This window comes from Dendropsophus ebraccatus, chromosome 4 (assembly GCF_027789765.1).
Source record: "Dendropsophus ebraccatus isolate aDenEbr1 chromosome 4, aDenEbr1.pat, whole genome shotgun sequence".
NCBI classification, from domain to species: Eukaryota; Metazoa; Chordata; class Amphibia; order Anura; family Hylidae; genus Dendropsophus; species Dendropsophus ebraccatus.
In genome coordinates this window covers 75,693,154-75,719,214 of record NC_091457.1, presented here as the reverse complement: position 1 = coordinate 75,719,214, position 26,061 = coordinate 75,693,154, and the positions used below count along the sequence as shown (strand labels likewise).

At 44.1% G+C, this 26,061-nt stretch overlaps 1 protein-coding gene across 1 annotated transcript; it reads left to right on the top strand.

Annotated features, from left to right (window-relative positions):
• Positions 1-1,987: 1,987 nt before the first annotated feature.
• Positions 1,988-25,608, top strand: NAE1 (NEDD8 activating enzyme E1 subunit 1). The gene is made up of 20 exons (XM_069966039.1): positions 1,988-2,183; positions 7,759-7,862; positions 8,739-8,799; positions 10,299-10,329; positions 11,590-11,661; positions 12,292-12,371; positions 12,468-12,577; positions 13,879-13,988; positions 15,489-15,551; positions 15,626-15,689; positions 15,762-15,853; positions 16,132-16,191; positions 17,251-17,384; positions 17,901-17,976; positions 18,113-18,152; positions 18,458-18,544; positions 21,476-21,568; positions 22,193-22,307; positions 23,666-23,715; positions 25,380-25,608. Exons 1-20 carry the CDS (start codon positions 2,110-2,112, stop codon positions 25,487-25,489), a joined length of 1,626 nt encoding a protein of 541 aa, XP_069822140.1. The 5' UTR covers positions 1,988-2,109; the 3' UTR covers positions 25,490-25,608.
• Positions 25,609-26,061: the final 453 nt, after the last annotated feature.

The window sequence follows — 26,061 nt, the reverse complement described above, 5'->3', positions numbered from 1 at the left end:
TTGAGGGGGGTATCCCTCCCTGTGTGGTGGAAGTGTGCCATTGAGGGGGGAATCCCTCCCTGTGTGGTGGCAGTGTGCTATTGAGGGGGGCATCCCTCCCTGTGTGGTGGCAGTGTGCCATTGAGGGGGGCATCCCTCCCTGTGTGGTGGCAGTGTGCTATTGAGGGGGGCATCCCTCCCTGTGTGGTGGCAGTGTGCTATTGAGGGGGGCATCCCTCCCTGTGTGGTGGCAGTGTGCTATTGAGGGGGGCATCCCTCCCTGTGTGGTGGCAGTGTGCCATTGAGGGGGGCATCACTCCCTGTGTGGTGGCAGTGTGTTATTGAGGGGGCATCCTTCCCTGTCTGGTGGCAGTGTGTTATTGAGGGGGGTATCCCTCCCTGTGTGGTGGCAGTGTGCTATTTAGGGGGGCATCCTTCCTTATGTGGTGGCAGTGTGCTATTGAGGGGGGGCATCCCTCCCTGTGTGCTGGCAGTGTGCTATTGAGGGGGGGGCATCCCTCCCTGTGTGGTGGCAGTGTGTTATTGAGGGGGGCATCCCTTCCTGTGTGGTGGCAGTGTGCTATTAAAGGGGGGCATCCCTCCTTATGTGGTGACAGTGTGCCATTGAGGGGGGGCATCCCTCCCTGTGTGGTGCCAGTGTGTTATCGAGGGGGGCATCCCTCCCTGTTTGGTGGCAGTGTGCTATCGAGGGAAGCATCCCTCCTTGTGTGGTGGCAGTGTGTTATTGAGGGGGGCATCCCTCCCTGTGTGGTGGCAGTGTGCTATTGAGGGGGGCATCCCTCCCTGTGTGGTGGCAGTGTGCTATTGAGGGGGGCATCCATCCCTGTGTGGTGGCAGTGTGCTATTGAGGGGGTCATCCCTCCCTGTGTGGTGGCAGTGTGTTATTGAGGGGGGGCATCCCTCCCTGTGTGGTGGCAGTGTGTTATTGAGGCGGGGTATCCCTCCCTATGTGGTGGCAGTGTGTTATTGAGGGGGGCATCCCTCCCTGTGTGGTGGCAGTGTGCTATTGAGGGGGTCATCCCTCCCTGTGTGGTGGCAGTGTTATTGAGGGGGGCGTCCCTCCCTGTGTGGTGGCAGTGTGTTATTGAGGGGGGCATCCCTCCCTGTGTGGTGGCAGTGTTATTGAGGGGGGCATCCCTCCCTGTGTGGTGGCAGTGTGTTATTGAGGGGGGGCATCCCTCCCTGTGTGGTGGCAGTGTTATTGAGGGGGGCATCCCTCCCTGTGTGGTGGCAGTGTGCTATTGAGGGGGTCATCCCTCCCTGTGTGGTGGCAGTGTTATTGAGGGGGGCATCCCTCCCTGTGTGGTGGCAGTGTGTTATTGAGGGGGGCATCCCTCCCTGTGTGGTGCCAGTGTGTTATTGAGGGGGGCATCCCTCCCTGTGTGGTGGCAGTGTGTTATTGAGGGGGGGCATCCCTCCCTGTGTGGTGGCAGTGTTATTGAGGGGGGCATCCCTCCCTGTGTGGTGGCAGTGTACCATCAGTGCGGCCCAAACCCTTTGAAAACAGCAGTTCCTTATTGTAAAAGGCAAATAATGCCCATCTGCCCTCTTTGGTGCCAGCTTTTACACTCTCAGGGCACCTGATTCCGATGTAAATTACAATATATGTTTTCTGTATGAAAAAGGGATACAAAATAACAAAGAAGGATCCCGAGAATGAGAAACTGGCCGTAAGACACCAGCTCCCGCCTCCAGGGTGACACACACTGACGGCTCATGAATGTGACCTGTGCCGTACCAAGCGAGAGTAGATTTCGGGCTCAGCACGCCATCTACTGGCCGACAATAGGTAATATCTGCTCATTACGCCATCTACTGGCCGACAGTAGGTAATATCTGCTCATTACGCCATCTACTGGCCGACAGTAGGTAATATCTGCTCAATACGCCATCTACTGGCCGACAGTAGGTAATATCTGCTCATTACGCCATCTACTGGCCGACAGTAGGTAATATCTGCTCAATACGCCATCTACTGGCCGACAGTCAGCATACTCTGTCTGAACTTTACGTCTAAGCTCCCTCTGCCGGCTATCGTCGTCCTCAGGACATTCGATCAGATAATGTGTGTGCGTGCGCCATCTGCTGGCTGACAGCGGGATAGGCTGGATGTTTTTTCTTCCGGGGGAAATCATGGCGCAGGGAGCAGTGGTGAAGGAACAGAAGTATGACCGGCAGCTCAGGTAAGGCTCCTGGAGGTGTCGCATGGTTAGGATGATCCACCTGGAGGCTGTGTACAGACCTGGGCTGTGCTGTGCACTGCTCTATGTGTGTACGAGTGCGGTAGTGTGCATAGATAGGAAGCTGTGCCAGGAACCTGCCTCCCGGATGCAGCGGTACCGCCCCTCATCCATGCACTGTACCGGGATGTGTGCCCCGCCACTGTACTGAGTACGGCCCCGGGCTGGGCGCTACCTGCTCTGCCCCATACCTGCTGCATTCCCGGCCTGTATGCCCAGCCTCACTCACAGGGCACAACAGGGCAAAACGTCAGGAAACCGGCGTCATGTGACTGATAAGAAGGCTCCTCGGTCCTCCTGTCATGTCTCCTGCTCCCAGCCCTGTGTCTCCCCTCATTCCTCTCCCTCCTGGGAGAAGTGGGGCATTAGGAGAGATCTACCCCTCCTGGGAGAAGTGGGGCAATAGGAGATATCTGCCCCTTCTAGGAGATGTGGGGCAATAGGAGAGATCTACCCCTCCTGGGAGAAGTGGGGCAATAGGAGATATCTGCCCCTCCTAGGAGATGTGGGGCAATAGGAGAGATCTACCCCTCCTGGGAGAAGTGGGGCAATAGGAGATATCTGCCCCTCCTAGGAGATGTGGGGCAGTAGGAGAGATCTACCCCTCCTGGGAGAAGTGGGGCAATAGGAGATATCTGCTCCTCCTAGGAGATGTGGGGCAATAGGAGAGATCTACCCCTCCTGGGAGAAGTGGGGCAATAGGAGAGATCTACCCCTCCTGGGAGAAGTGGGGCAATAGGAGAGATCTACCCCTCCTGGGAGAAGTGGGGCAATAGGAGAGATCTACCCCTCCTGGGAGAAGTGGGGCAATAGGAGAGATCTACCCCTCCTGGGAGAAGTGGGGCAATAGGAGAGATCTACCCCTCCCAGGAGAAGTGGGGCAAGAGGGAATATCTGCCCCTCCTGGGAGAAGTGGTGCACCAGGGAATATCTGCCCCTCCTGGGAGAAGTGGTGCACCAGGGAATATCTATCCCTCCTGGGAGAAGTGGGGCAATAGGAGAGATCTACCCCTTCCGGGAGAAGTGGTGCACCAGGGAATATCTGCCCCTCCTGAGAGAAGTGGTGCAATAGGAGAGATCTACCCTCCTGGGAGAAGTGGTGCACTAGGGAATATCTGCCCCTCCTGGGAGAAGTGGGGCAATAGGAGAGATCTACCCCTCCTGGGAGAAGTGGTGCACCAGGGAATATCTGCCCCCCTGGGAGAAGTGGTGCACCAGGGAATATCTGCCCCTCCTGGGAGAAGTGGTGCACCAGGGAATATCTGCCCCTCCTGGGAGAAGTGGTGCACCAGGGAATATCTATCCCTCCTGGGAGAAGTGGGGCAATAGGAGAGATCTACCCCTTCCGGGAGAAGTGGTGCACCAGGGAATATCTGCCCCTCCTGAGAGAAGTGGTGCAATAGGAGAGATCTACCCTCCTGGGAGAAGTGGTGCACTAGGGAATATCTGCCCCTCCTGGGAGAAGTGGGGCAATAGGAGAGATCTACCCCTCCTGGGAGAAGTGGTGCACCAGGGAATATCTGCCCCCCTGGGAGAAGTGGTGCACCAGGGAATATCTGCCCCTCCTGGGAGAAGTGGTGCACCAGGGAATATCTGCCCCTCCTGGGAGAAGTGGTGCACCAGGGAATATCTATCCCTCCTGGGAGAAGTGGGGCAATAGGAGAGATCTACCCCTTCCGGGAGAAGTGGTGCACCAGGGAATATCTGCCCCTCCTGAGAGAAGTGGTGCAATAGGAGAGATCTACCCTCCTGGGAGAAGTGGTGCACTAGGGAATATCTGCCCCTCCTGGGAGAAGTGGGGCAATAGGAGAGATCTACCCCTCCTGGGAGAAGTGGTGCACCAGGGAATATCTGCCCCCCTGGGAGAAGTGGTGCACCAGGGAATATCTGCCCCTCCTGGGAGAAGTAGTGCAAGAGGAAATATCTGCCCCTCTTGGGAGAAGTGGTGCACCAGGGAATATCTGCCCCTCCTGGGAGAATTGGTGCACCTGGGAATATCTGCCCCTCCTGGGAGAAGTGGTGCACCTGGGAATATCTGCCCCTCCTGGGAGAAGTGGTGCACCTGGGAATATCTGCCCCTCCTGGGAGAAGTGGTGCACCTGGGAATATCTGCCCCCCCCCCTGGGAGAAGTGGGGCAATAGGAGAGATCTACCCCTCCTGGGAGAAGTGGTGCACCAGGGAATATCTGCCCCTCCTGGGAGAAGTGGGGCAATAGGAGAGATCTACCCCTTCCGGGAGAAGTGGTGCACCAGGGAATATCTGCCCCTCCTGAGAGAAGTGGTGCAATAGGAGAGATCTATCCTCCTGGGAGAAGTGGTGCACCAGGGAATATCTGCCCCTCCTGGGAGAATTGGTGCACCTGGGAATATCTGCCCCTCCTGGGAGAAGTGGTGCACCTGGGAATATCTGCCCCTCCTGGGAGAAGTGGTGCACCTGGGAATATCTGCCCCTCCTGGGAGAAGTGGTGCACCAGGGAATATCTGCCCCTCCTGAGAGAAGTGGGGCAATAGGAGAGATCTGCCCCTCCTGGGAGAAGTGGTGCAAGAGGGAATATCTGCCCCTCCTGGGAGAAGTGGTGCACCAGGGAATATCTGCCCCTCCTGGGAGAAGTGGTGCACCAGGGAATATCTATCCCTCCTGGGAGAAGTGGGGCAATAGGAGAGATATACCCCTCCTGGGAGAAGTGGTGCACTAGGGAATATCTGCCCCTCCTGGGAGAAGTGGTGCACTAGGGAATATCTGCCCCTCCTGGGAGAAGTGGTGCACCAGGGAATATCTATCCCTCCTGGGAGAAGTGGGGCACTAGGGAATATCTGCCCCTCCTGGGAGAAGTGGTGCACTAGGGAATATCTGCCCCTCCTGGGAGAAGTGGTGCACCAGGGAATATCTATCCCTCCTGGGAGAAGTGGGGCAATAGGAGAGATCTACCCCTCCTGAGAGAAGTGGTGCCCTAGGGAATATCTGCCCCTCCTGGGAGAAGTGGTGCACCAGGGAATATCTATCCCTCCTGGGAGAAGTGGGGCAATAGGAGAGATCTACCACTCCTGGGAGAAGTGGTGCACTAGGGAATATCTGCCCCTCCTGGGAGAAGTGGTGCAAGAGGAAATATCTGCCCCTCCTGGGAGAAGTGGTGCACCAGGGAATATCTGCCTCTCCTGGGAGAAGTGGTGCACCAGGGAATATCTGCCCCTCCTGGGAGAAGTGGTGTACCTGGGAATATCTGCCCCTCCTGGGAGAAGTGGTGCACCTGGGAATATCTGCCCCTCCTGGGAGAAGTGGGGCAATAGGAGAGATCTACCCCTCCTGGGAGAAGTGGTGCACTAGGGAATATCTGCCCCTCCTGGGAGAAGTGGTGCACCAGGGAATATCTGCCCCCCTGAGAGAAGTGGTGCACCAGGGAATATCTGCCCCTCCTGGGAGAAGTTGTGCACCAGGGAATATCTGCCCCTCCTGGGAGAAGTGGTGCACCAGGGAATATCTGCCCCCCTGAGAGAAGTGGTGCACCAGGGAATATCTGCCCCTCCTGGGAGAAGTGGTGCACCAGGGAATATCTGCCCCTCCTGGGAGAAGTGGTGCACCAGGGAATATCTGCCCCTCCTGGGAGAAGTTGTGCACCAGGGAATATCTGCCCCTCCTGGGAGAAGTGGTGCACCAGGGAATATCTGCCCCTCCTGGGAGAAGTGGTGCACCAGGGAATATCTGCCCCTCCTGGGAGAAGTGGTGCACCAGGGAATATCTGCCCCTCCTGGGAGAAGTGGTGCACCAGGGAATATCTGCCCCCCCTGGGAGGGTTGTGACTAAATCCCATACTGTAGAGGGACCTTGCTGGGTTCGTGCACACAGCTCTCCAGGCAAGCCCTGTCCCAGACGGATTTCACTGGCTGCTCCACTCCGGGCTTCCTAGCAGCCAAAATCGGACCCTGCCAGACCCCTGACCCTAATCCGAATGTTTAGTTTTAGAGTTAAGGGTTGGATATGGCTTTCTACTAAACTACTTAACTATCCCCTGCCCACAAGACAACCCTAACCCTCGGGGTTGGTGCTAATCAGGAGGGTTAGGGTTAAGGTTGGGGCTGTATGCAGGGTTAGAAGATGACACATCGGTGGGACGTAACCCTAATCCGCCCCCCAACTCTAATACTAAGCGTTCGGATTAAGGTTGGGGTCCGTCAGGGTCTGATTTTGACTGCTAGGAAGCCCGGAGTGGAGCAGCCAATGAAATCCGCCGGGGCGGGGCTTGCCTGGAGAGCTGTGTGTGCGCACCCAGCGAGGTCCCTGTACGGTATGGGATTTAGACACCTGTAATATACTGCTCTTATATACCAGGACCCGTCCTGTAATATACTGTGCAGACAATGGGCATGGTTAGTGGCATGGCTAACCAAAAGACTCTTCCTCTAGGGTATCCCCTTTTCCTTTCATTAAAAGTTAAGAGGTATGATGTTAGTTACCAGCCTATATTCTGCCACTTACTCCTCTTACGTGCTACTGTTCTATATTGACTGATTGGGGAGATTTATAAAAGTTTATAAAATATACACAGATGTAAGCTGCCCACAGCACCCAATCACAGCTCAGCTTTCAGCCATGGTAAACTGAAAGCTGAGCTGTGATTGGTTGCTGTAGGCAGCTTACATCTGTGTATCAAGAAAAATATGATACAATGTGGCACTCGCTTCAGTTCCACTTCAGTTTATTCAGCCATATAAAGAAAGGCCTTTCTTTTATTGTGCATCACTGTAATGTATATGGCTGAATAAACTGAAGCGAGTGCCACATTGTATCATCTTTTTGTTGATCTGATGGACTCTGACTCTTTCACATGCTGAGCACTGAGGTCTCCACGCAAGTGTCCAGGTGAGCCGTATCCATATGACTGCTGAGAGGTGGCTCCATAGTTCTCATTATATGTTACATCTGTTTACCCTTTGATAAATCTGCCCCATTATGATTATAACAGCCACTATCATACCTCCCAACTTTTTGGATGGCTAAAGAGGGACCGCAGACAGCATTACAGATGTATTTCAGTAACTGCCCGCATTTGCAAGGACCCATTGTCACATGGGTGACACGGACCCATAATGACTTAATTATTTTTTTGCGGCACAGATCATGTCCTCAAAACAGATTCGTATGTGTATGGGGCCATATCAACTGCATGTGTGAAATGATGCGTGAAAGGGGCCAAAATGTCACATGATTCATCTGAATATAACAATGATCAAATTTGCACCACATGATGCAATGCTATGCAAGTTTGGGTCTATTAAACAGTAAGAAACCAGACATTTTCTAGAGCAACCTAGAAAGTTTATTAATGCAAATATAATTCCTAGGTTAAAAAGAGGGACATGTAAGGGGCAAAGAGGGACAGAGGGATGTGGGTCAAAAGTAGGGACTGTCCCTGCAAAAGAGGGACACTTGGGAGGTATGGCCACTATTACTATTGTATTCCACTTTCAAATGGGAATTTACCCATGTAAAGCAAAGCACTGATCTGTCTGTTTTTTGTAGGTTATGGGGCGATCACGGGCAGGAAGCTCTGGAATCAGCACATGTTTGCCTGATAAATGCCACAGCCACTGGCACAGAGATCCTAAAGAACTTAGTGTTGCCAGGTGGGTAAAGAGCTATGGTCTTCAGTGCGGAGAGGAACGTAACGTGACCTGTGTTTTATATGATATACAGTATTGGTATCTTCAGAACCTAGCTCTATAGAAGCAAGAATAATCCATACGGTTAAGGCTACACAGCAGGTTTGGCCGTGTGACCAAAGATCGTTGTGTAGCTCTATGTAGATTCTACTTTCTCATAGCTAAGCAGAGCAAATGGGGTTGCATTGTGTGACCCAAAGTAGCCATGACTGCCATTTGAGAGTCACAGAAGATCCTTTTGAGATTTATGCAGATACTACACAATGGCTTTGATTGGGGTCACACAAACAGAAATTGCTGTGCCACACTGTGTGGTTTTTTTTTGCTTTTTTTTTTTTGGTGACTGTCAGGTTGTGATTGCATCCACATTTGGGTACAACATTGCAGTACAACATTTACTTTGCTTAGGTGTAATGCAGTTCAAATTGAAGTTCAAACAGATGACAGGCCCCTTAAAATTTGTAGTAAAAGTTTTCTTTTTGGTCTATCACAAGTTGCAGTTACTGACCATTCCCTGTATGGCTCGCAACGCTGATATTAGACTCCCCTCTGTTTATAAGATGGCCAAGCATGGAGGAGCCTCTGACCAAGCCCCTCCCTTGGCCTCCTCCATTGGCATATATGGGCTCAGTAGAGGATGCTGAAGGAGAAGCATGGTCAAAGGCTCCTCCATGCTTGGTCATCTTCTGGATAGAATCGCTGTTCAGCATACAGAGCAGGATAGGTGTGCAGTGCACATGGAATAACGTAACTATAAAGTGGCCAACTCCATTCAATATTAAAAAGGTTCCATTAAACCTATGGTTGTTAGACCTTGACTTCACATCATATGCTTTGCAGGTATTGGCTCCTTCACCATTGTGGATGGTAATGTGGTCAGTGGAGAGGATGTTGGTAACAAGTAAGTTCTTGAAAACAACCAGCTTTATTTTATATAACATCTAAAATTCTGTTAGAAATACTCTAATATACATTGCTTATATCTGATGGGTAAAAATATGTCCTGATATTAGTAAAGTTCTGCAGATTACATTTACCTCCTCTTGAAAACAATCTGGCACATTGATAGATCTCTGCAAGGGCCCTATTATGCAGAGCGATAATCTGCCGAATCAGGCCGATAAAGACAACAATCATTGGCTGATTGTGTCTTTTGGTCTTGATCTAAAATCTGTACGTGTAATACTGATGCATGGCCGACGGCTGATGACTGTGTAAAATAATAATAAAGACACACATACCTCTCCATGCTCCCTGATGTCCTGCTGGCTTCAGCCCCCTTCCCGCAGTGTCTGAAGTAACATGCCGCTCAGCCAATCACTTGCCATGGCACTATCCCGGTGATTGGCTGAGCAGCCTGTCACTTAAGACACTGCAGGGAGTGGGCAGGACATCAGGGAGCGTGGAGAGGTATGTATCAGTTTATTATTTTACACTTAATAGGCAACGGCTGCACAGACATTGCTAAAGATTGCTCTTGCTGTGCGATTATGGAGTCATATATGGGCTCAGTAAGTGAGTGCCAATCTAGCAGATCAATGCTAGTTTACATCAAGTCATCGGGCTGTGTAATACTGCTCTAATAGTGGGCATCTGGAGCAGGTCCTAACTCCACAGTGCTTCTAGGTGATGGCAACCCCCTAAAGTCCTAGTCAATACCCCACTATATGCAGGCTGAGGTTATGACCAAGGGTTTACTTTCTGGGCACCCATTCGAGACTCTTATTTGTCAGGCTAGGTTCACACTACATTTTTCATACTTTTTTGCAAAAAATGAATTCATTTTTGTGCATCCGTTTTGATAGTTTTTCCATTGACTTCCATTATAAAAAAAGGATCAAGATGCATACATTTTTTTAAACATACACCATGGGTCTCCAAACTGCGGCCCTCCAGCTGTTGCAATACTACATTTCCCATCATGCCTGGACAGCCAAATCCAAAGCTTAAGCTGTTCGGACATGATGGGAATTGTGGTCTTGAAACAGCTGGAGGGACGCAGTTTGGAGACCCATGCCATACACAAACTTAGCTGACCTAATTTTTGTGTACATTAAAAAAACTGATGCATTTTTGTAAAAATGTATGAAAAAAAACAAAACACCTAGTATTACACTGTATTACACACAGTCCACAGAACCTGTATAATGCTTATTTATTCTCTAGCAGCCCTTTGGAGTTCTAAAGACCTTCTGTACTACACTTTATAGCAGATGGCTGGGGGTAGTAGTGGGCCAATTCTGATAATATTCTAAAACAAACAAGGTTTGTCAAGAGAACAGATCCTTATTAATTAATTATCCTGTACATAGAGCTGCTGTAGTGTGAACTTGAGGTCTGTAATAAGTTAGGGCCTTGAGCCTCCTAGAAAAGCATAAATTATTTCTTTTTCTTTTTTAGCTTTTTCCTTCACAAAGGTAGTATTGGAAAGGTAAGGCAAAATCTAAGATTAATTTGAGTCATAATAGCCTCCCAAATCCATCCCTCCTTTGAAGAATGATATCCCATTTAAATTATTCTTTATACCTATGTGAAAAATTCAGCTTGATTTCTTTTAGCTTTCACACTGCACATCCCTCCGTCTGTATTGAGCCTCTCGTCATGTCACATTTTAGGGCAATGTCCAAGGTATATGTCAGGGTACTGGCAAACAGTATCTGTAAAAGGGATCATTCACTTTAATAGACCAAACAGTCTGGATCTATCTTTTTTTGGAGGTCAGCACTGGTTTATAACTTGGCTCGGTCCATCCATTACTACTTTTATCAATTTCTCTTATCTCCCCCCTCTCCCGGTCTCTTCTGTGTCCACCTCTATATTCTGACTGCTCTGTTACCTGCTATGCTATGGCATATTGCACATGGCATGTCCCGCCCCCTTTTCCTGAGTTCTGTCTTCCTGGGGCTGTAGCTACAGACAGATTTCCCCTAACAACAGAGAGTTGACTGCATATTACAGGGAAAGGAGACAAGTTCTTAGAGCTAAATAACATAAATTCTATATTTCTACATATGCATTAATCTAAAAATTCCTACAAGACTGATAGCTCACAACAAGATATGATAAACAATATACACTTTATTGATAATTCATGTGAAGTTCAGAAAAATACATATTTAAAATTCCAAAATCATGATATAGACAGATTTGTACAGATGACATAGGTGGGCCACAGAGATCACCAGGACATAATTGAGCAGTGAGGGGAAGCGTAGTAAAATTAGTCAGGCGCCCAAACAAGGGAAAAATTTATAAAGTGCACAGTGCTATAGGATCTAGTGTCCAATCAACATGTATAGCAGCAATGATGGTATATATTAAAGTGCACAGTGCTGTAGAGATACTGTATATGAAATCTCTGATGTATGGGTCGACTGCAGTGATTACACATATACACAGTAATAGCGACAATGCCTAACCAGCTTCCAAACTAGTAACATGCTATAGTGCGGGATATACCTCAAGTCCGGTGACTGCGTGGTCCTCCTCCTCCCATATCCATACCTATTTCTTTTATTCATCCCCCTCCTTTGATGGACATGTGTCTTGATTGTAGAAGAAATTATGTTTTCTTGTGACCATTTGAATTGTGTTTAGTTCCTGCATATATAGATGTCTTATTTCTTTGTATCTGTATGGCCAAACCTATACTATTCCGTTCTTAACTGATAATTTTTTTTTTCTGTAACAGAGCCGAGCTCAGGCCTCCACAGAACTGTTGCAAGAGTTGAATGAAGATGTCACAGGCAATTTTGTATCTGAGGTTTGTAGACCACATAGTTGTAAGTACTGTAAGGGCAATGTAATAGAGCTCTGTGCAGTTGTTTCTCACCCTAGATCAGTAGCCTTTATAGACCATTTTCTCTATTTTTTTTATATAGATGAAAAGAGATTTTTACTGTAGAATATTGATGATTCACTTTTAAACAAGCAGCCCCCAGTTTTTATTTTTTTTTTATTGTGACCCTGGCAGTAAACTTGCACGCATGCTCACCCAGGCTGATTGCATTCCCGCAGTGGAGACCATTGTTCTATTCTTGTGCTCGGACACCATTCAGGACGTGAATCCACCGCTGACTGTCCCAAGGCTAAGGTAGTGTTTTTAAAGAGCCGTAAGCCACTGTCTTCTATGCATCTCTATGATAGCACTCACAAAGATGCAAGTAATCCAGTGAGTCCTGGTTTATGTAGCCTTGGGAAAATCAGAGGAGAAGGGCGTAAGTGGGACCTGAACGACGTCACAGCATGGGAATAACACCACAACGCGGGAATGCTTTCAGCCTGGGTGAGTATACGCGAGTATACATGTTGCCCGGGCCACAGTAAGAACAAAACAAAAACAGCGGACTATTTCTTTAACTTTTTTTTTTTTTTCCTTTTTCTAATTCTTTAGAATCCAGACCAACTTTTAGACAACGATCCATCCTTCTTCTGCAGATTCACATTAGTGATCGCCACTCAGCTGTCAGAGAGGTAGGCCTGCCCTCCTGCTGCTGGCACCCACTTTGCTGCACCTTCACTATGACTTCTATTCGGCTTCTAATCTACCTGATCTTTAATCTGTTCCAGCACGTTGTTGCGTTTGGCGGAAACACTCTGGAACGCTAATATTCCTCTCTTGATTTGCCGGTCATATGGTTTTGTTGGTTACATGAGGATTATAGTAAAAGAACATACCGGTAAGAGCTTGTAGCTGTCTAACATGCCAAGCATGCTTGTACACATTTTCTGATATTTAACAACTAGTAATGATAGTGGGAGAGCACGAATAAGGGATGGAAATAAGGGAATTTATTAATAAAAATTATTACGCTCTATGTGTTCATTGCACTCTTGATTTTATATAATATAATAATATTTGATTGTTAGTTTTAATATAAACATAGCTAAATCTAAAAGAAAATGCCTCAGAAACAAATACAAAAGTAATAGAACACAATTTGGAACCCTGTTTAGATGTGGACTTAGTCCTATATCAAGTGAAATAGGTAGGAATCTAGTGGTACATACATATTGTATTAATGGCATTGACTGTGGATGACATTTTATTTTATATATATATATATATATATATATATATATATATATATATATATATATATATATGGCTAAGGCTGGGTTCACACAACGTTTTTTTCATACATTTTTGCAAAAAAAACGGATTTAAAATGGATGCATTTGTGTGCATTCATTCTGATTTGTTTTTCCATTGATTACCATTATAAAGATGGATCTAAACACATCGATTTTTATTTTTTTTATTTTTTTATGGAAGTCAATGGAAGAACGCATCAATACGGATGCACACAAATGTATCAGGTTTTTTTTTTTTCAAGAACAGATGAAAAAAAAACGTAGTGTGAACCCAGCCTTAGGATAGTTTGAACCCCGCTAACAGCTCCTGGTCTCCACTTGTTACCACTTTGGCCAGTTACTGGCACAGCAGAAAAGCTCCTGTAGGATGACGCATCATCGGGAAGCAAAAAGAAGTGTTGACAAGTGGGGCCTGGGACTGTTAACATGAGGGCTCTGGGTAGGGGAATCTATCCTTTTTATTATTTTTACACTACCTCCAGGCATTTAAAAAAAAAACTTAAGGTAATTTGAGATTCCCCATATTGTACCTGACATCCTTGCCTTGGAAGTATACCGTCCTAGCAAGGTGACAAAGGGTGGGAGGGTAGATAATCTTTACTCTTCCCCCGGACAACTACTTTAAAGAGAATTTCCACCTATTAGTAGTTTTGCTGGCTGCCATTATTTGCTGACACCCAGTTATCTACAGATTGACTTTCTGGGTCTGTGGATAGCTACATGACAACCACTCTGTGTAGTCTGTAACAGGTGCAGTCAGTGCTTATAACCCATGATGTGTATAGGAGAGCAGGTTAGTTCTGCTAAATAGACTATTAGGACTTCACTGAGGACAGTCCAGGGAGGAAAAACACTTTATTCCATTTCTTTGATTTTTTTTTTCTAGTTATAGAATCCCATCCTGATAATGCCTTAGAGGATCTGAGGCTGGATCAGCCCTTCACTGAGCTCAGGGAACATCTCCAGTTATATGACCTGGACCGTATGGAGAGAAAGGTACTTTGGTACATTTATTTACTGAATTCAGTCTACTTAAAGTGTCCAATCTTCCAATCGCTGTCTCCCATCAGTACCAAGAGACACTACTACACAAAAGGCTGTATTATAGGGAGCGATAATCGATTGAATCAGGACAATTCAGACGATTATCACTCTGTGTAATAGAGAGAACGCTTAGCCAATGAAACGATCATCGACTGATCGTTTCTTTAGGGTAAGACCTAAAATCATCAGGCGCGCATCGCTACATGTAATAGTGATGCACTGCCGACAGCTGATGATTAAAGTATGAAATAATGAAGTATTAACTCACCGTACCACGTTACCTGGTGTCCTTGGGCCTTCTCCGGTGTCCTCTGAGGCCTTCCCCGGTGTCTGCAACTCTGCCTTGTGTTCCTTTCTCTAAACTGACAGACTGACAATCATTGGCGGAGACAGGCTGCGGCCAGTGATTGACTGAGCTACCGTGACCTATCGCTTTAGAGACCAGAACAGAAGGCAGAGCTGCAGACACCGGGGAAGGCCTCTGAGGACACCAGAGAACGTGGTAAGGTAAGTTAATACTTTATTATTTTACACTAGAGGCAAGGGCTGCACGGACATCGCTAACTATGTCCGTGCAGCCTTTGCTGCCTAATAGTCGACTTGTTTAATTGCTCAGTAAAGAAGCAGCGATCTAGCAGACACCTTGACACCTGTGAGGCTGTCAGAAAACACTACTCCTAACTCCTTTTCTTCTGAAGTGTTTGCCAACACAGAACTGTCAATTTGATACTCGGTCAGAGGATTCCTTCTCCCCATGTTCATTATTTTACATTTGGAAACATTGTACTGCAGTTTCCATTGTTTGGAACATAATATCTAACAAAGCGAAATAATTTTTCATATCACTGATACCTCCGTGAATATCAACCCTATTGCACACTTTTGTGTCATCAGCAAACAGACAAACTACCTACCAAACCTTCTCCTATGTCACTTACAAATATATTAAAAACAACTGGACCCTAGGGCTCACCTCTTGTAACCAGTCTCTTCTCGTAATATACATAATTAACAACAACCATCTGATTTCTATCCTTCAGCCAACCATAAATCCACTGAACTATCCAGGAATTAAGTTCAATTTTCTCTAACATTCTTATGGATAGATTTCCACCGATGGCATGTACTAGTCACTGGGTATGCCTATTTAAGGGGTTGTCCAAGTAAAATGAACTGAAGGGCTATGAACAGGATAGTCCATCAGTCACTGATCTCCGAAGCTTCAACTGCTGGATGTCCACCCATAGCATGATTGCCAGTGGGTTTGTATTTAGGTAAGGGGAGTCATTTTTAGGAGATCCTCTTTTATCCAGTATTAATGGCACCTTTAGAGATCCTAGCAAAGTAGCAAAAACTGGAAAGAATGCTCAGAATAAAGTGTTAACACAAAATCTGTTTTTGCTATTCTGTACAGATGTATTTATATGTTGCTGCTTTTTATTCCACATTTAGGACCACAGTCACACTCCATGGGTTATTGTGGTGGCCAAGTACTTAGAGAAATGGCGTAAAGAGGTATGGTTCTTGTTGGGTCTCTGCAATCTCTCAAGCATTTTCATGTTCCTCTGACCACCTGATTTTTCTGGCAGAACTCTGGACAGATACCAAAGAGTTACGAAGAAAAAGAAGCCTTCCGAGAGCTTCTCAGACAAGGTAAGATTTTCTTTTAACATTATTTTTTTCATAGACTGTCCCTGGATCTAACCTGATTATCTGTTGCCACAGGCATTCTAAAGAATGAGAATGGAGTCCCTGAAGATGAGGAGAATTTTGAGGAAGCTGTGAAGAATGTGAATACTGCACTAAACACAACAAAGGTAAATATTCATGTTCTCTTAGATGTTTTATGTTGTAAGAAAGTTACCAGGTATTGGGGTCTTTGAAATCACTGTATATTAGTTATTTTCAGAGGTTTTCCCGCCTCTGAAAGAAGCACAACCACTTCTATATTGAAGTGTTTAAAGAGTGCAGTAGTCTGGAATTTGGAGATGGGTCACTGCCCATCTGCATTTCCACTACGTCACGGTTCCAAGTTGGTGGCTAAATATACATACCTATTAAATAGTAAATAACATTTTGCCTTTGTTTTCTTCAGGTCCTCAGCAACATTGAGGAGATTTTTGATGACGAGAGGTGCACAAACCTCACTCAACAGGTGAAACTCAAGGGTTTAAAATCAAATCGGTAATACAGTGAAATTCCTTTAATCCTATTGATAATCCATGAGGTCTATGAATCTACTACTTGTTCAACTTGCTTTTCTATGACCATCCAGTAATCAAGATCGTCTGATATTTTGACACACAGAATAATTTTTCAGGAAAAATAATTGATGGCCTATCCTCAGGAGACAAAAACAACAGAGCCCATTTAATTTGTGTTCAGTAACATTTCCTCAATTACCCTTCATCTACAACTTCCGTTCATTAGGTGTCTCATGTCTGCATTCTGCTGTTCACTGTCTGTTGTCAGGGGGGAAATCTATCTGATAACAGCCTGATAGGTATGTAGGGTCTGGGTTTGTGCTATGTATAGGAGAGAGCCTGAGAAAGCCTGGGCTGTAAGCTGCCTGTTGAAGATGATCCACTCTGTCGCTAAAGGTAAATGAAGGCTTACTACTTACCTCTGACCACCCATAAAGCATAAACCTTCCCTTGACCTCTTAATTATCCATATATTTTTATCATGGGGCCGTTAGGTGGCATGGAGAGGGGCTCCATACACAGTGACTTCTGGCTGGGGCCACCACTTATAGCTATCACAGAGCAGTTGCCATGCTGGATATTTAACCATTTAGATGCTGCTGTCCAAATTGATGGCAGTGTATAAATGGCCTACCGGCATGACATTGGTGGTGCAGTCGTTCGGGTCAGCTTCCTGCAAACACGAGGATTTTTTGGGGCAGCCTGAGGACTCTGCAAGGCCACCTGTGCCTGCCTGACTCAGCAATTAATAATGTTCTCAAAAGTGCACAGTCAATGGTGTTAATGTAAAAATACCAGAATTGACTTTTTTTTCGTCCCAAAAAAATGTAATAAAATAGATCAAATGGTCTGATCTATGCATACATGGTGCCAGTAAGAACAACAGCTAATGATGAAAAAAAAGAAAAACGAGAAAAGTTTTTAATTTTATAAAAAAACACAATGTTTTTAGGACCTTAGTATCAGCTTTCAGATTTATTTTGACCCCTTCCCCTTCTCTTTATTCCCAGTCTTCTGATTTTTGGATTTTGGCTCGAGCCGTTAAGGAGTTTACAGCATCTGAAGGGAAAGGGAATCTGCCCCTGCGAGGAACAATCCCAGATATGATTGCGGACTCGGATAAGTTCATTAAGCTACAGAATGTGTGAGTTTCTTGAAATTATTTTCTAATGTGCTATATGCTACAAAGTCATTCCTGAAACTTTATGAAAAAAGAAAAAAAAAAAACGTTTGTCAGTGATCATGTAGCTCTTTCCTTACCCTTAACCTACACTGCAGCATTGTTTCTTTATATTGGCAGCTGTGTAGAAGCACAAGCCTACCACCTGATAAATATCATTAAAAGCATTTGGAGCATAACGTTATTGCCTGTGTTTTTATTTTAAACTGTTTTTGCAGTCCGTTTAAAGTATCAGTTTTTAAATGGTTAGTTTTAATGTAAACAAAAATGTGGTTTCTGTGTATGGTAAAAACGAAAAACACACTATTGCATCCTTTTTGCATCCATTTTTTTCATAAAAAATATGCATTAAATGGACTGCAAAAACACAGTGCGAACCCAGCCTTAGACTGCTTTTGTAGATCTGGGCCCTTGTGTTTTTCAGTAAAATTAAACCACTGAAAAATTAGCCTGTTACTTTAGGTTTGCTATTTTTTATAGGTATCGAGAGAAAGCCAAAAATGATGCTGCTACTGTGGAAAACTATGTTTCCAAACTCCTCCAGTCCATTGGTAGAGTAAGTCTGTAATCCAGTGTTTGTTCACTCTTTGTGGTTATTTTATGTTTGTATTCTTGACCCCAAAATTGTTGGATGTTTTATTTCCTACAAAGAATTTTATTTTTCATGTTATAACATTACATTTTCTTTATAGCCTCAAGAAAGCATATCAGAAAAAGATATCCGCCTTTTCTGTAAGTTTTTATCATCTTTCTGACACTGTCACCAGTAAATATTCCTCTTGTGTATAGGGTCCCCTCTCCCACTAGTGAATCATTCAGTAGTTTACTACTCTGTAATGTAATGATGCTTCTATATTTCTCTCCATGCTGTAAAGTGCTGCAGAATATGTTGGTGCTGTAACTTTCTATTTCAGAGTGACATTTTTACCAGGAAATGAAATTTGTGCTTTAACTATACTGGCCAGTGCAGCATCACTAACATTACATTATCAGGTTGTGATTCTGTTAGGTTTTATGTTTGTTTACTTCTTTTCCAGGCAGAAACTGTGCTTTCCTTCGAGTTGTCCGGTGCAGATCTTTAGCAGAGGAATATGGACTGGACACTGCTAAAAAGGATGACATTGGTAAGAAGACGAAGATCGACTCCATACTTATAATAGTGTTATGTTTCACCTGTTAACAACTGCCCACTGTCTTTGGATGGCAGGTGATGCAGGTCTTTTGACATTGCTGCAGTTGAGGGAGGTTTATGACCTGCTTTCCACCAGGTGAAATAATATATTTGTTGCCTTACAGGAGTATTAAGATACATTAGAAGTATGAAATGAAGGTTTAATATAGTAATTCGTTTTTGACGATAAATAAATACATTTAATACCTGTACCCCTTAACGCAAGTGGTGGACAGCTGCTTGCAGGGAAGGGAGACACCTAGTGGCTAAGACTTTAGAGCTGCTTTTCTGTGGTAAGGATACATGCATATCTGCAGATTTGAAGCAGATTTGGTAAATGGAGTGATTTACGAATATGTTAGGCTATAAAACGGAGAGAGGTTGGTTGTAATGACAATGACCGTTGTAAAACAACACCTGTAGGAGCAGATAGTGGTAACCGGCTCACCTGGGTAGTGCACGACCAATGGACCTTTGGATCCAGAGTAAATGATAATGAAGGAACTTGTAGCAGTCGGCACTTGCTGGTAAAAAAAATTTCATTTATTGATAATCTTGATAAAAAGTCATCACAAAAGTCCATAAAAGTCCATGGAAATGCATACAGGACACACAGTCTCACATGTTTCTGGCCTTACCGGCCCTTAATCATTGATAGTGTGTATGAGGCCAAGCAGGGAATTTATGTGAGAAAGGGAACCTCCCCTCCCACTCCCACCTGCTGGCTAATTTATGCTTCACATAGATAAACACTGATACAAAACTAGTATAAAATACACATAAATACAAGTATTTAATAGTTTAGTTAAAGATCCATTCTATGATTTAAGCCATTTGGAAAAGATGTAGCTAGCATAAGTATCCAATACCCCTCCTGATTGGGTAATTTTTGTCTTCTATCTCCTCCACGGTCGGGGCCGGACACTCTTTCTATGCCAGTGATACTTAGTGCAGACACATCACCTGCATGAATGGAAGAAAAATGTTTTTATTAACTGCAACACCACCTGGATTGTATACTTTATTAAATGCCAGATTTGTAACATTGGATATGTGGGCTGTACTAAATGAAAAATGAAAGACAGATTAAGAGAACATATTTATGGAGAAACCCACAATAATGTCAGAAATGCCTCTAATGTTTCAAAACATATATCTTCCATTCATGCAGGTGATGTGTCTGCACTAAGTATCACTGGCATAGAAAGAGTGTCCGGCGCCGACCGTGGAGGAGATAGAAGACAAAAATTACTCAATCGGGAGGGGTATTGGATACTTATGCTAGCTACATCTTTTCCAAATGGCTTAAATCATAGAATGGATCTTTTACTAAACTATTAAATACTTGTATTTATGTGTATTTTATACTAGTTTTGTATCAGTGTTTATCTATGTGAAGCATAAATTAGCCAGCAGGTGGGAGTGGGAGGGGAGGTTCCCTTTCTCACATAAATTCCCTGCTTGGCCTCATACACACTATCTATGATTAAGGGCCGGTAAGGCCAGAAACATGTCAGACTGTGTGTCCTGTATGCATTTCCATGGACTTATATGGACTTTTGTGATGACTTTTTATCAAGATTATCAATAAATGAAATTTTTTTTACCAGCAAGTGCCGACTGCTACAAGTTCCTTCAAAACAACACCTGTGCTTTAAATAAAGTAAGCTGTGCCACTTGTCTTGTCAATTCTAGAAGAATGCCTGTTTTTTAAAGTCTCTGTTAACATCATGTTGCAGGTATATATCGGGAGTATTGCCTGATGCATACTTTTCTTTAACCATCCCAGCGAATAGACTTAAACAGACCCATTGCAGCCAGCCCCGGCTGAGGCAAGTAGTGATAGGTCTCTGACTGATGTCACTTTAAAGAGAGCCTGCCTAAACTATTTATAAAGATACAGACTGCCTTTGCAGTCTATATCTAACACTTTACTAATCTTCTGTCCCTGGGCTGTACTGTTGGACGCCTCCATCTTGGTGACGTTACATTGTTCCAGTGCTGGTACGCAGTGAGGTCACCAAGATGGCAGCACCAGACTCTACAACCCAGGGACGGAGGATTAGGTGAAGTGACAGATACAGACTGCAAAGGCAGTCTGTATTTTTATAAGTAGACTTAGGCAGGGTGATAGGGCCAGTTAGTAATAAACAGTGATCTCCTGCTGGGAACTTCCAGGTACACTTCAACTTTTTTTAAAAGATCCGGCATGAGCCCATAAAGAAAAATAGAAATAAATACAAAATGCGGCCACAAAATAATTATATTAAGAAACAAAATTAAAACTAAGTAGCAATAATATGAAGGAATAAAAAACAAAAAAAAGTTATTGGATCTCTTTGAGGTAAACTGTCACTGTACAATTTCACACAGCAACAGTTTAACTCATTCACATACATTTTTGTGGGGTTGCGCCAAGATGCAGCGACCTCCAGACATACAGTATATGGCTGGGTTCACACACAGTATATTTCAGTCAGTATTTTGCAACCTCAACCAGAAGTGGATTGAAAACACAGAAAGGCTCTGTTCACACAATGGGAAAAATGAGTGGATGGCCGCCATATAACGGTAAATAACTTCCATTATTTCAATACAACGGCCGTTGTTTAAAAAAAACGCAAATATTTGCCATTAAATGGCGGCCATCCACTCAATTTCAACATTGTTTGAACATAGCCTATCTGTGTTTTCAATCCACTTCTGGTTAAGTTTGCAAAATACTTATCAAATACTGACTGAAATATACTGTGTGTGAACCCAGCCTATGCTTGTAAATTTGTGCTGAGGGGTTAAAGGAAACATTATCATCAAATAATTACTTTGGGGAGGAATTGTTTAAATCACGTCATTTGTTGTATGCTGAAAAACTGTTTTCTTGCAGTTTCCTTCATGGAGAATCCAGATAATGAAATTGTCTTCTATTTGATGCTGAGAGCAGTGGACAGGTTCCATAAACAGCATGGAAGATATCCAGGTAAATGTCATTTTATAAAATGGAATGGAATTACTGGAATGTTCAGCTGTGACTACATTTTTAAAGGGTCCATCTGGTCTAGAAAACCCCTTTATAAATACCTATTTAAGGAACGTATGCAGGTGTACATTGTAGTAAATTCTGGGCAAGGAAATCCAGGCTCCTTCATAGCAAGCTGAATACCATCCCTTTATAATCTGGCAACTTTTTGCTGGTTCAGCCTTCATAAATCTGGGCCATTTACTTTAATGTGTGCTTACAAATATTTTCCTTATGATTGCCATAGTAATTTAACTTTAATAGGGACGTCTAACCATGTGAGTATAATGGTTAATTTAAAGGAGTAGTTTGGACAAAATTAAAAAGAAGAGGGAGGATAAGGGATGGTGAGAATATTATAAACATTCAAATGGCACTTTTCTTTGCTATATAACTAATACAGAATTTCAGAGCTGCAGAAGATGCATTTTACACATAGTTTAGTCTTGCTAAATGTACAAGCAAATCAGACATATTACACTTGGTCATCTCCACTATTCACTTAGCATACCCTAATGTCTGTTACTGAAACTTCATGAAATATAATGGTCAAGGATTCATCTTGTTTTCCACTTCTTTTTTTAGGTGTTTATAACTATCAGGTAGACAGTGATTTTGGGAAACTGAAGACCTGTCTAAATGGTTTTCTCCAGGAATACGGACTATCACTTAATGTAAAGGATGACTATATCCAGGAATTGTAAGTAGCTCATATTTCTGATGTTGCACCCATCATACATGTCGGATGATAATAGTTTTGTGTAATAGGGCCTTTAGCCATATGTCACCTCTCTTACCAAGGCCCTTCTTCCCTCATTACTTAGTGTAGTGAGGCAACCAGCTCTAGGTAGAGAGAAAGAGTCCTAGCTGTTCCAAACTCCTTTCAGAATTGCGGCTGTGCGGCAGAGGCGATTTTTTTTTTTTTTTTTTTTCTCCACACAGTCCTATCTCTGAGCTGTTCGGCCAGTTCTTTACTCCTCATGTCTTGGTTTTGCTCCTATATGCATTGTCAGCTGTGAGATCTGATATTATACATAGGGCTGTGTCTTTCCAAGTCATGTCCAGTCAGCTGTATTTATCACAGGTGACTCCAATCAAGCTGTAGAAACATCTCAAGGTTGCGTTCACACATTGCAGTTTCATTGCAGTACAGTTGCAGTACTGTCACAGTATGTTGTAATTTCAGTGAAAATACTATGGTACTGCAATGAAACTGCATTGTTTCTACAAAATGTGAAGAAATTGAAAGGGTCTTTCCGAATGCTTTAATCTTTTATAGTGAGACACAGGGAGGTAGCACTGTCTGCCTATATTTTGTACAGCAAGAAACGTGGGCAGTACTAGCTATACCTACATCATTTATGGGGAGAGCCAGGAAGGCAGTACTGTTTGTGCCTACAGCAATTTATAGAGTAAGGCAGTATCTATTATATTATTTCGGAGACTGTATGTACGAACAGATGTTACTGAGAGACATAAAGGTAGCATTCATATGTACCTATCTCATTTACAGGGAAAGGCAGGTATGCAGTACTATCTCTACATTCATCACTTGTCAGCATACAGGGGAATTGATACCCCTAGGCTATTACACTGAAACTTTATGGGAAATTTAAATAGAAGAACAGTCCTAATCATGGTTTCATTATTCATTATCCATTCAATGACAGATTTACATTTGCTACATAACAGCATTGTACCAAATTGTTAGTGATAGTATCCATCTCATTTAATGAATGGAAAGTCTGCAACAATAGCTATGTGATGTAACTCTGTCCTTCAGAAAGTCAAACTCTTGACCATATCAGACCAGCACATAAAAACACTGTTTTTCACTGTAGTGGTTTCAGCAGAAGAGTAACTTGAAAGCAGACGGTAGGAGTGAACTGGCTAAATTTAGCTATAGATCAAGTCCCTCCGGCTAAGCAGACATTCAGGTTCTTTTGTGCTTGAAAAGTGATGAGATTGGTCTGGACAACTGTCTTGCAAGAAGTAGGTCACAAACTGATGACTGTTTGTAGTGCAATGTTAACTGTGTGCAATTTCTTTCTTTTCCAGCTGCCGATATGGAGCTGCTGAACCTCACACCATTGCTTCCTTCTTAGGAGGTAATATTATCATAGAATACATAAAACAAAAATAGACAACACCTTCAAAGAATGCAAAATGAAATGCAAAGGTGCACCCTGCTTTGGATACAATGCAAATAAAAATTACAGCAGCTTTTTGCAGGCACTAACGGCCCTATTACACGGAGCCATAATTGTCGCTACATGTAATAGAAATAATGATCAGCCGATGAAACGATTATCAGCTGATTGTTGGTTTAGGTTTGGACCTAAAATTCGTCGGGCACCGACCATGCATCGCTACATGTAATAGCAATGTGCGGCCGATGGCTGACAATTGCCCAGACACCTGATACCTTAGCTGACAGGCTGCTCAGCCAATCACAGACCGTGGCAGGCCCGTCTTGTGATTGTCAGCTGACAGGCCGCTTTATACGCTTCTGCCGCCGGGATCGGGAAGCCGCAGAGCACAGGAGAGAAGATGTGAGAGAGGGGAGGTGTGGTATCAGGTGTTTGTGCAAGCGCTGAATGGACATCACTAACTATGTCCATGCAGCCCTTATTGCCCGATTATCGGGCTCTCTAATAGGTCCAGTAAACGAGCACCAATCTAGCACAAATATATTTTTTTTTCCGTTTTTGCAGTATATTTTATGGAAAAATTAAGTGTCATTGCAAAGTAACCAAAATATAATATCTCATATGGGTCCATAGGTGAAAAAGTGCAAGCCCTATGGCCTTTCAAACACAAGGAGGAAAAAGTGCAAAACGAAAATTAGCTCTTTCCTTAGAAGGGTTAATGTTTCTTCTGTCATGTGGTTCCCCCACTTTGCTCTCTAATGTCTGTTCTGTACCACTTTTGCATTGTACTTTTATTATTTTGAGCACTGGTTTTGTTTTTACACTCTCAATGACAATACTGTATGTCCACACATGCGTAGCTCAGCAGTATGGACATTATATACACTAACACACCTTAGCTAAACTGCACACAGTTCTCGTGCTCTTGCATACTCACAGACACAGCTGTACTACACAAACACACACACTCATTAAAAACATTAAAAAAAGAAAAAAAAAGATAGAATTTGATATGATAGAATCTAACCTGCTGATAGCCCCCTATTGCGCTTGGGGCACCAAGGAGGAAATTATTTCTCTTACCTTCCTCCCTGGTGACTTTCCTGTGCAGTTAGCAGTGTAATCCTCTGTCCGGAGCACTGTTAGGACCACTGCCTCGTCCCCATAGTGCAGAGTCAATGAATACCATTAGAAGGACTTGGCCGGCTCGGCACTGTGGGGGATGGGGCAGTGCTCTGGACCAAGGATTACACTGCTAACTGCACGAGAACAGTGCCGAGGAGGAAGGTAAGAGACACACCTTCCTCCTTTGTGCCTCGTGCGTAATAGGAAGCTATGAGCAGGATAGATTCGTCTAACCTGCTCATAGTTCCTCTTTAAATAGAAACTGAGCTTTCTGTACCCTGAAGTGGCTGCCAAACTGAGGACAGAGCCAGAGAACAGTTTCTGATTCTGTTCTCACTGTAATGTGGGCAGCAATCTACTGAGTCGGATGTCAGCACCCCGTCGACCAACTATTGATATGAGTTGTACTATCCTGGAATACTACTTTAACAAATGGTTTGTACTTTTAGTTAGGTTTATGATCCTAATCAATTTATTCTGTTCTCCTTTCATTTTAGGTGCTGCTGCACAGGAAGCCATAAAAATAATAACTAAACAGTTTGTCATATTTAATAACACCTTTATTTACAATGCCATGTTACAAACCTCCGCCACCTTCCAGTTGTAGGCCCTTTACCAATAGTTGTACATGTTACGTTAATGTCTCTACATTAGCATTGTTGCATTTCTTTACATTAGACATGTTGTAATAAAAATGACTTCAATAAAAGCTCTCTTCATAAACTACTGTAAATGTTGTTATTGGTACCCAGAGCCCACCAGTGGATCTGATCCTGGGGCCACCAGTGAAGAACCAGTGAGGAATCACATGCCAACCCTCTTTCATTCAGGATTCATCTGTGTCCACAACTCCCTTGTGAATAACTAGCTTTTTGTTGAACTACAACTCTCAGAATGTCCTAAACCTTACGAAGCTCTCTGGGTTGTTCAGAGTCGTACTTTCTGAGAGGACAATAATCCTCTTAAATAATTGGGGAAAACATAAAAAGGTGAAGTGATGGTTGTGTAGAGCAGCGCTTCTCAAACTTTTTGTACTGGAGCCTCCCCTAAAGATCAAAGTGATGCCTGGGCCTCTCTAAATAGGCCAATAGGATACCTTAGCCTAACCATCTGTGGTGGAAGTCCATGGAAAAATAAACTATTGCTCAGTCTACCCTTGATTTGTCTTCTAAACTCTGT

Excerpts from the sequence above, each read along its gene's own strand:
- NAE1 (XM_069966039.1), top strand. The coding sequence starts at position 2,110 with ATGTTTTTTCTTCCGGGGGAAATCATGGCGCAGGGAGCAGTGGTGAAG. Across the intron at positions 12,372-12,467 it reads GCCACTCAGCTGTCAGAGAG|CACGTTGTTGCGTTTGGCGG; the intron begins GTAGGCCTGCCC and ends AATCTGTTCCAG. Across the intron at positions 23,716-25,379 it reads CATTGCTTCCTTCTTAGGAG|GTGCTGCTGCACAGGAAGCC; the intron begins GTAATATTATCA and ends CTTTCATTTTAG.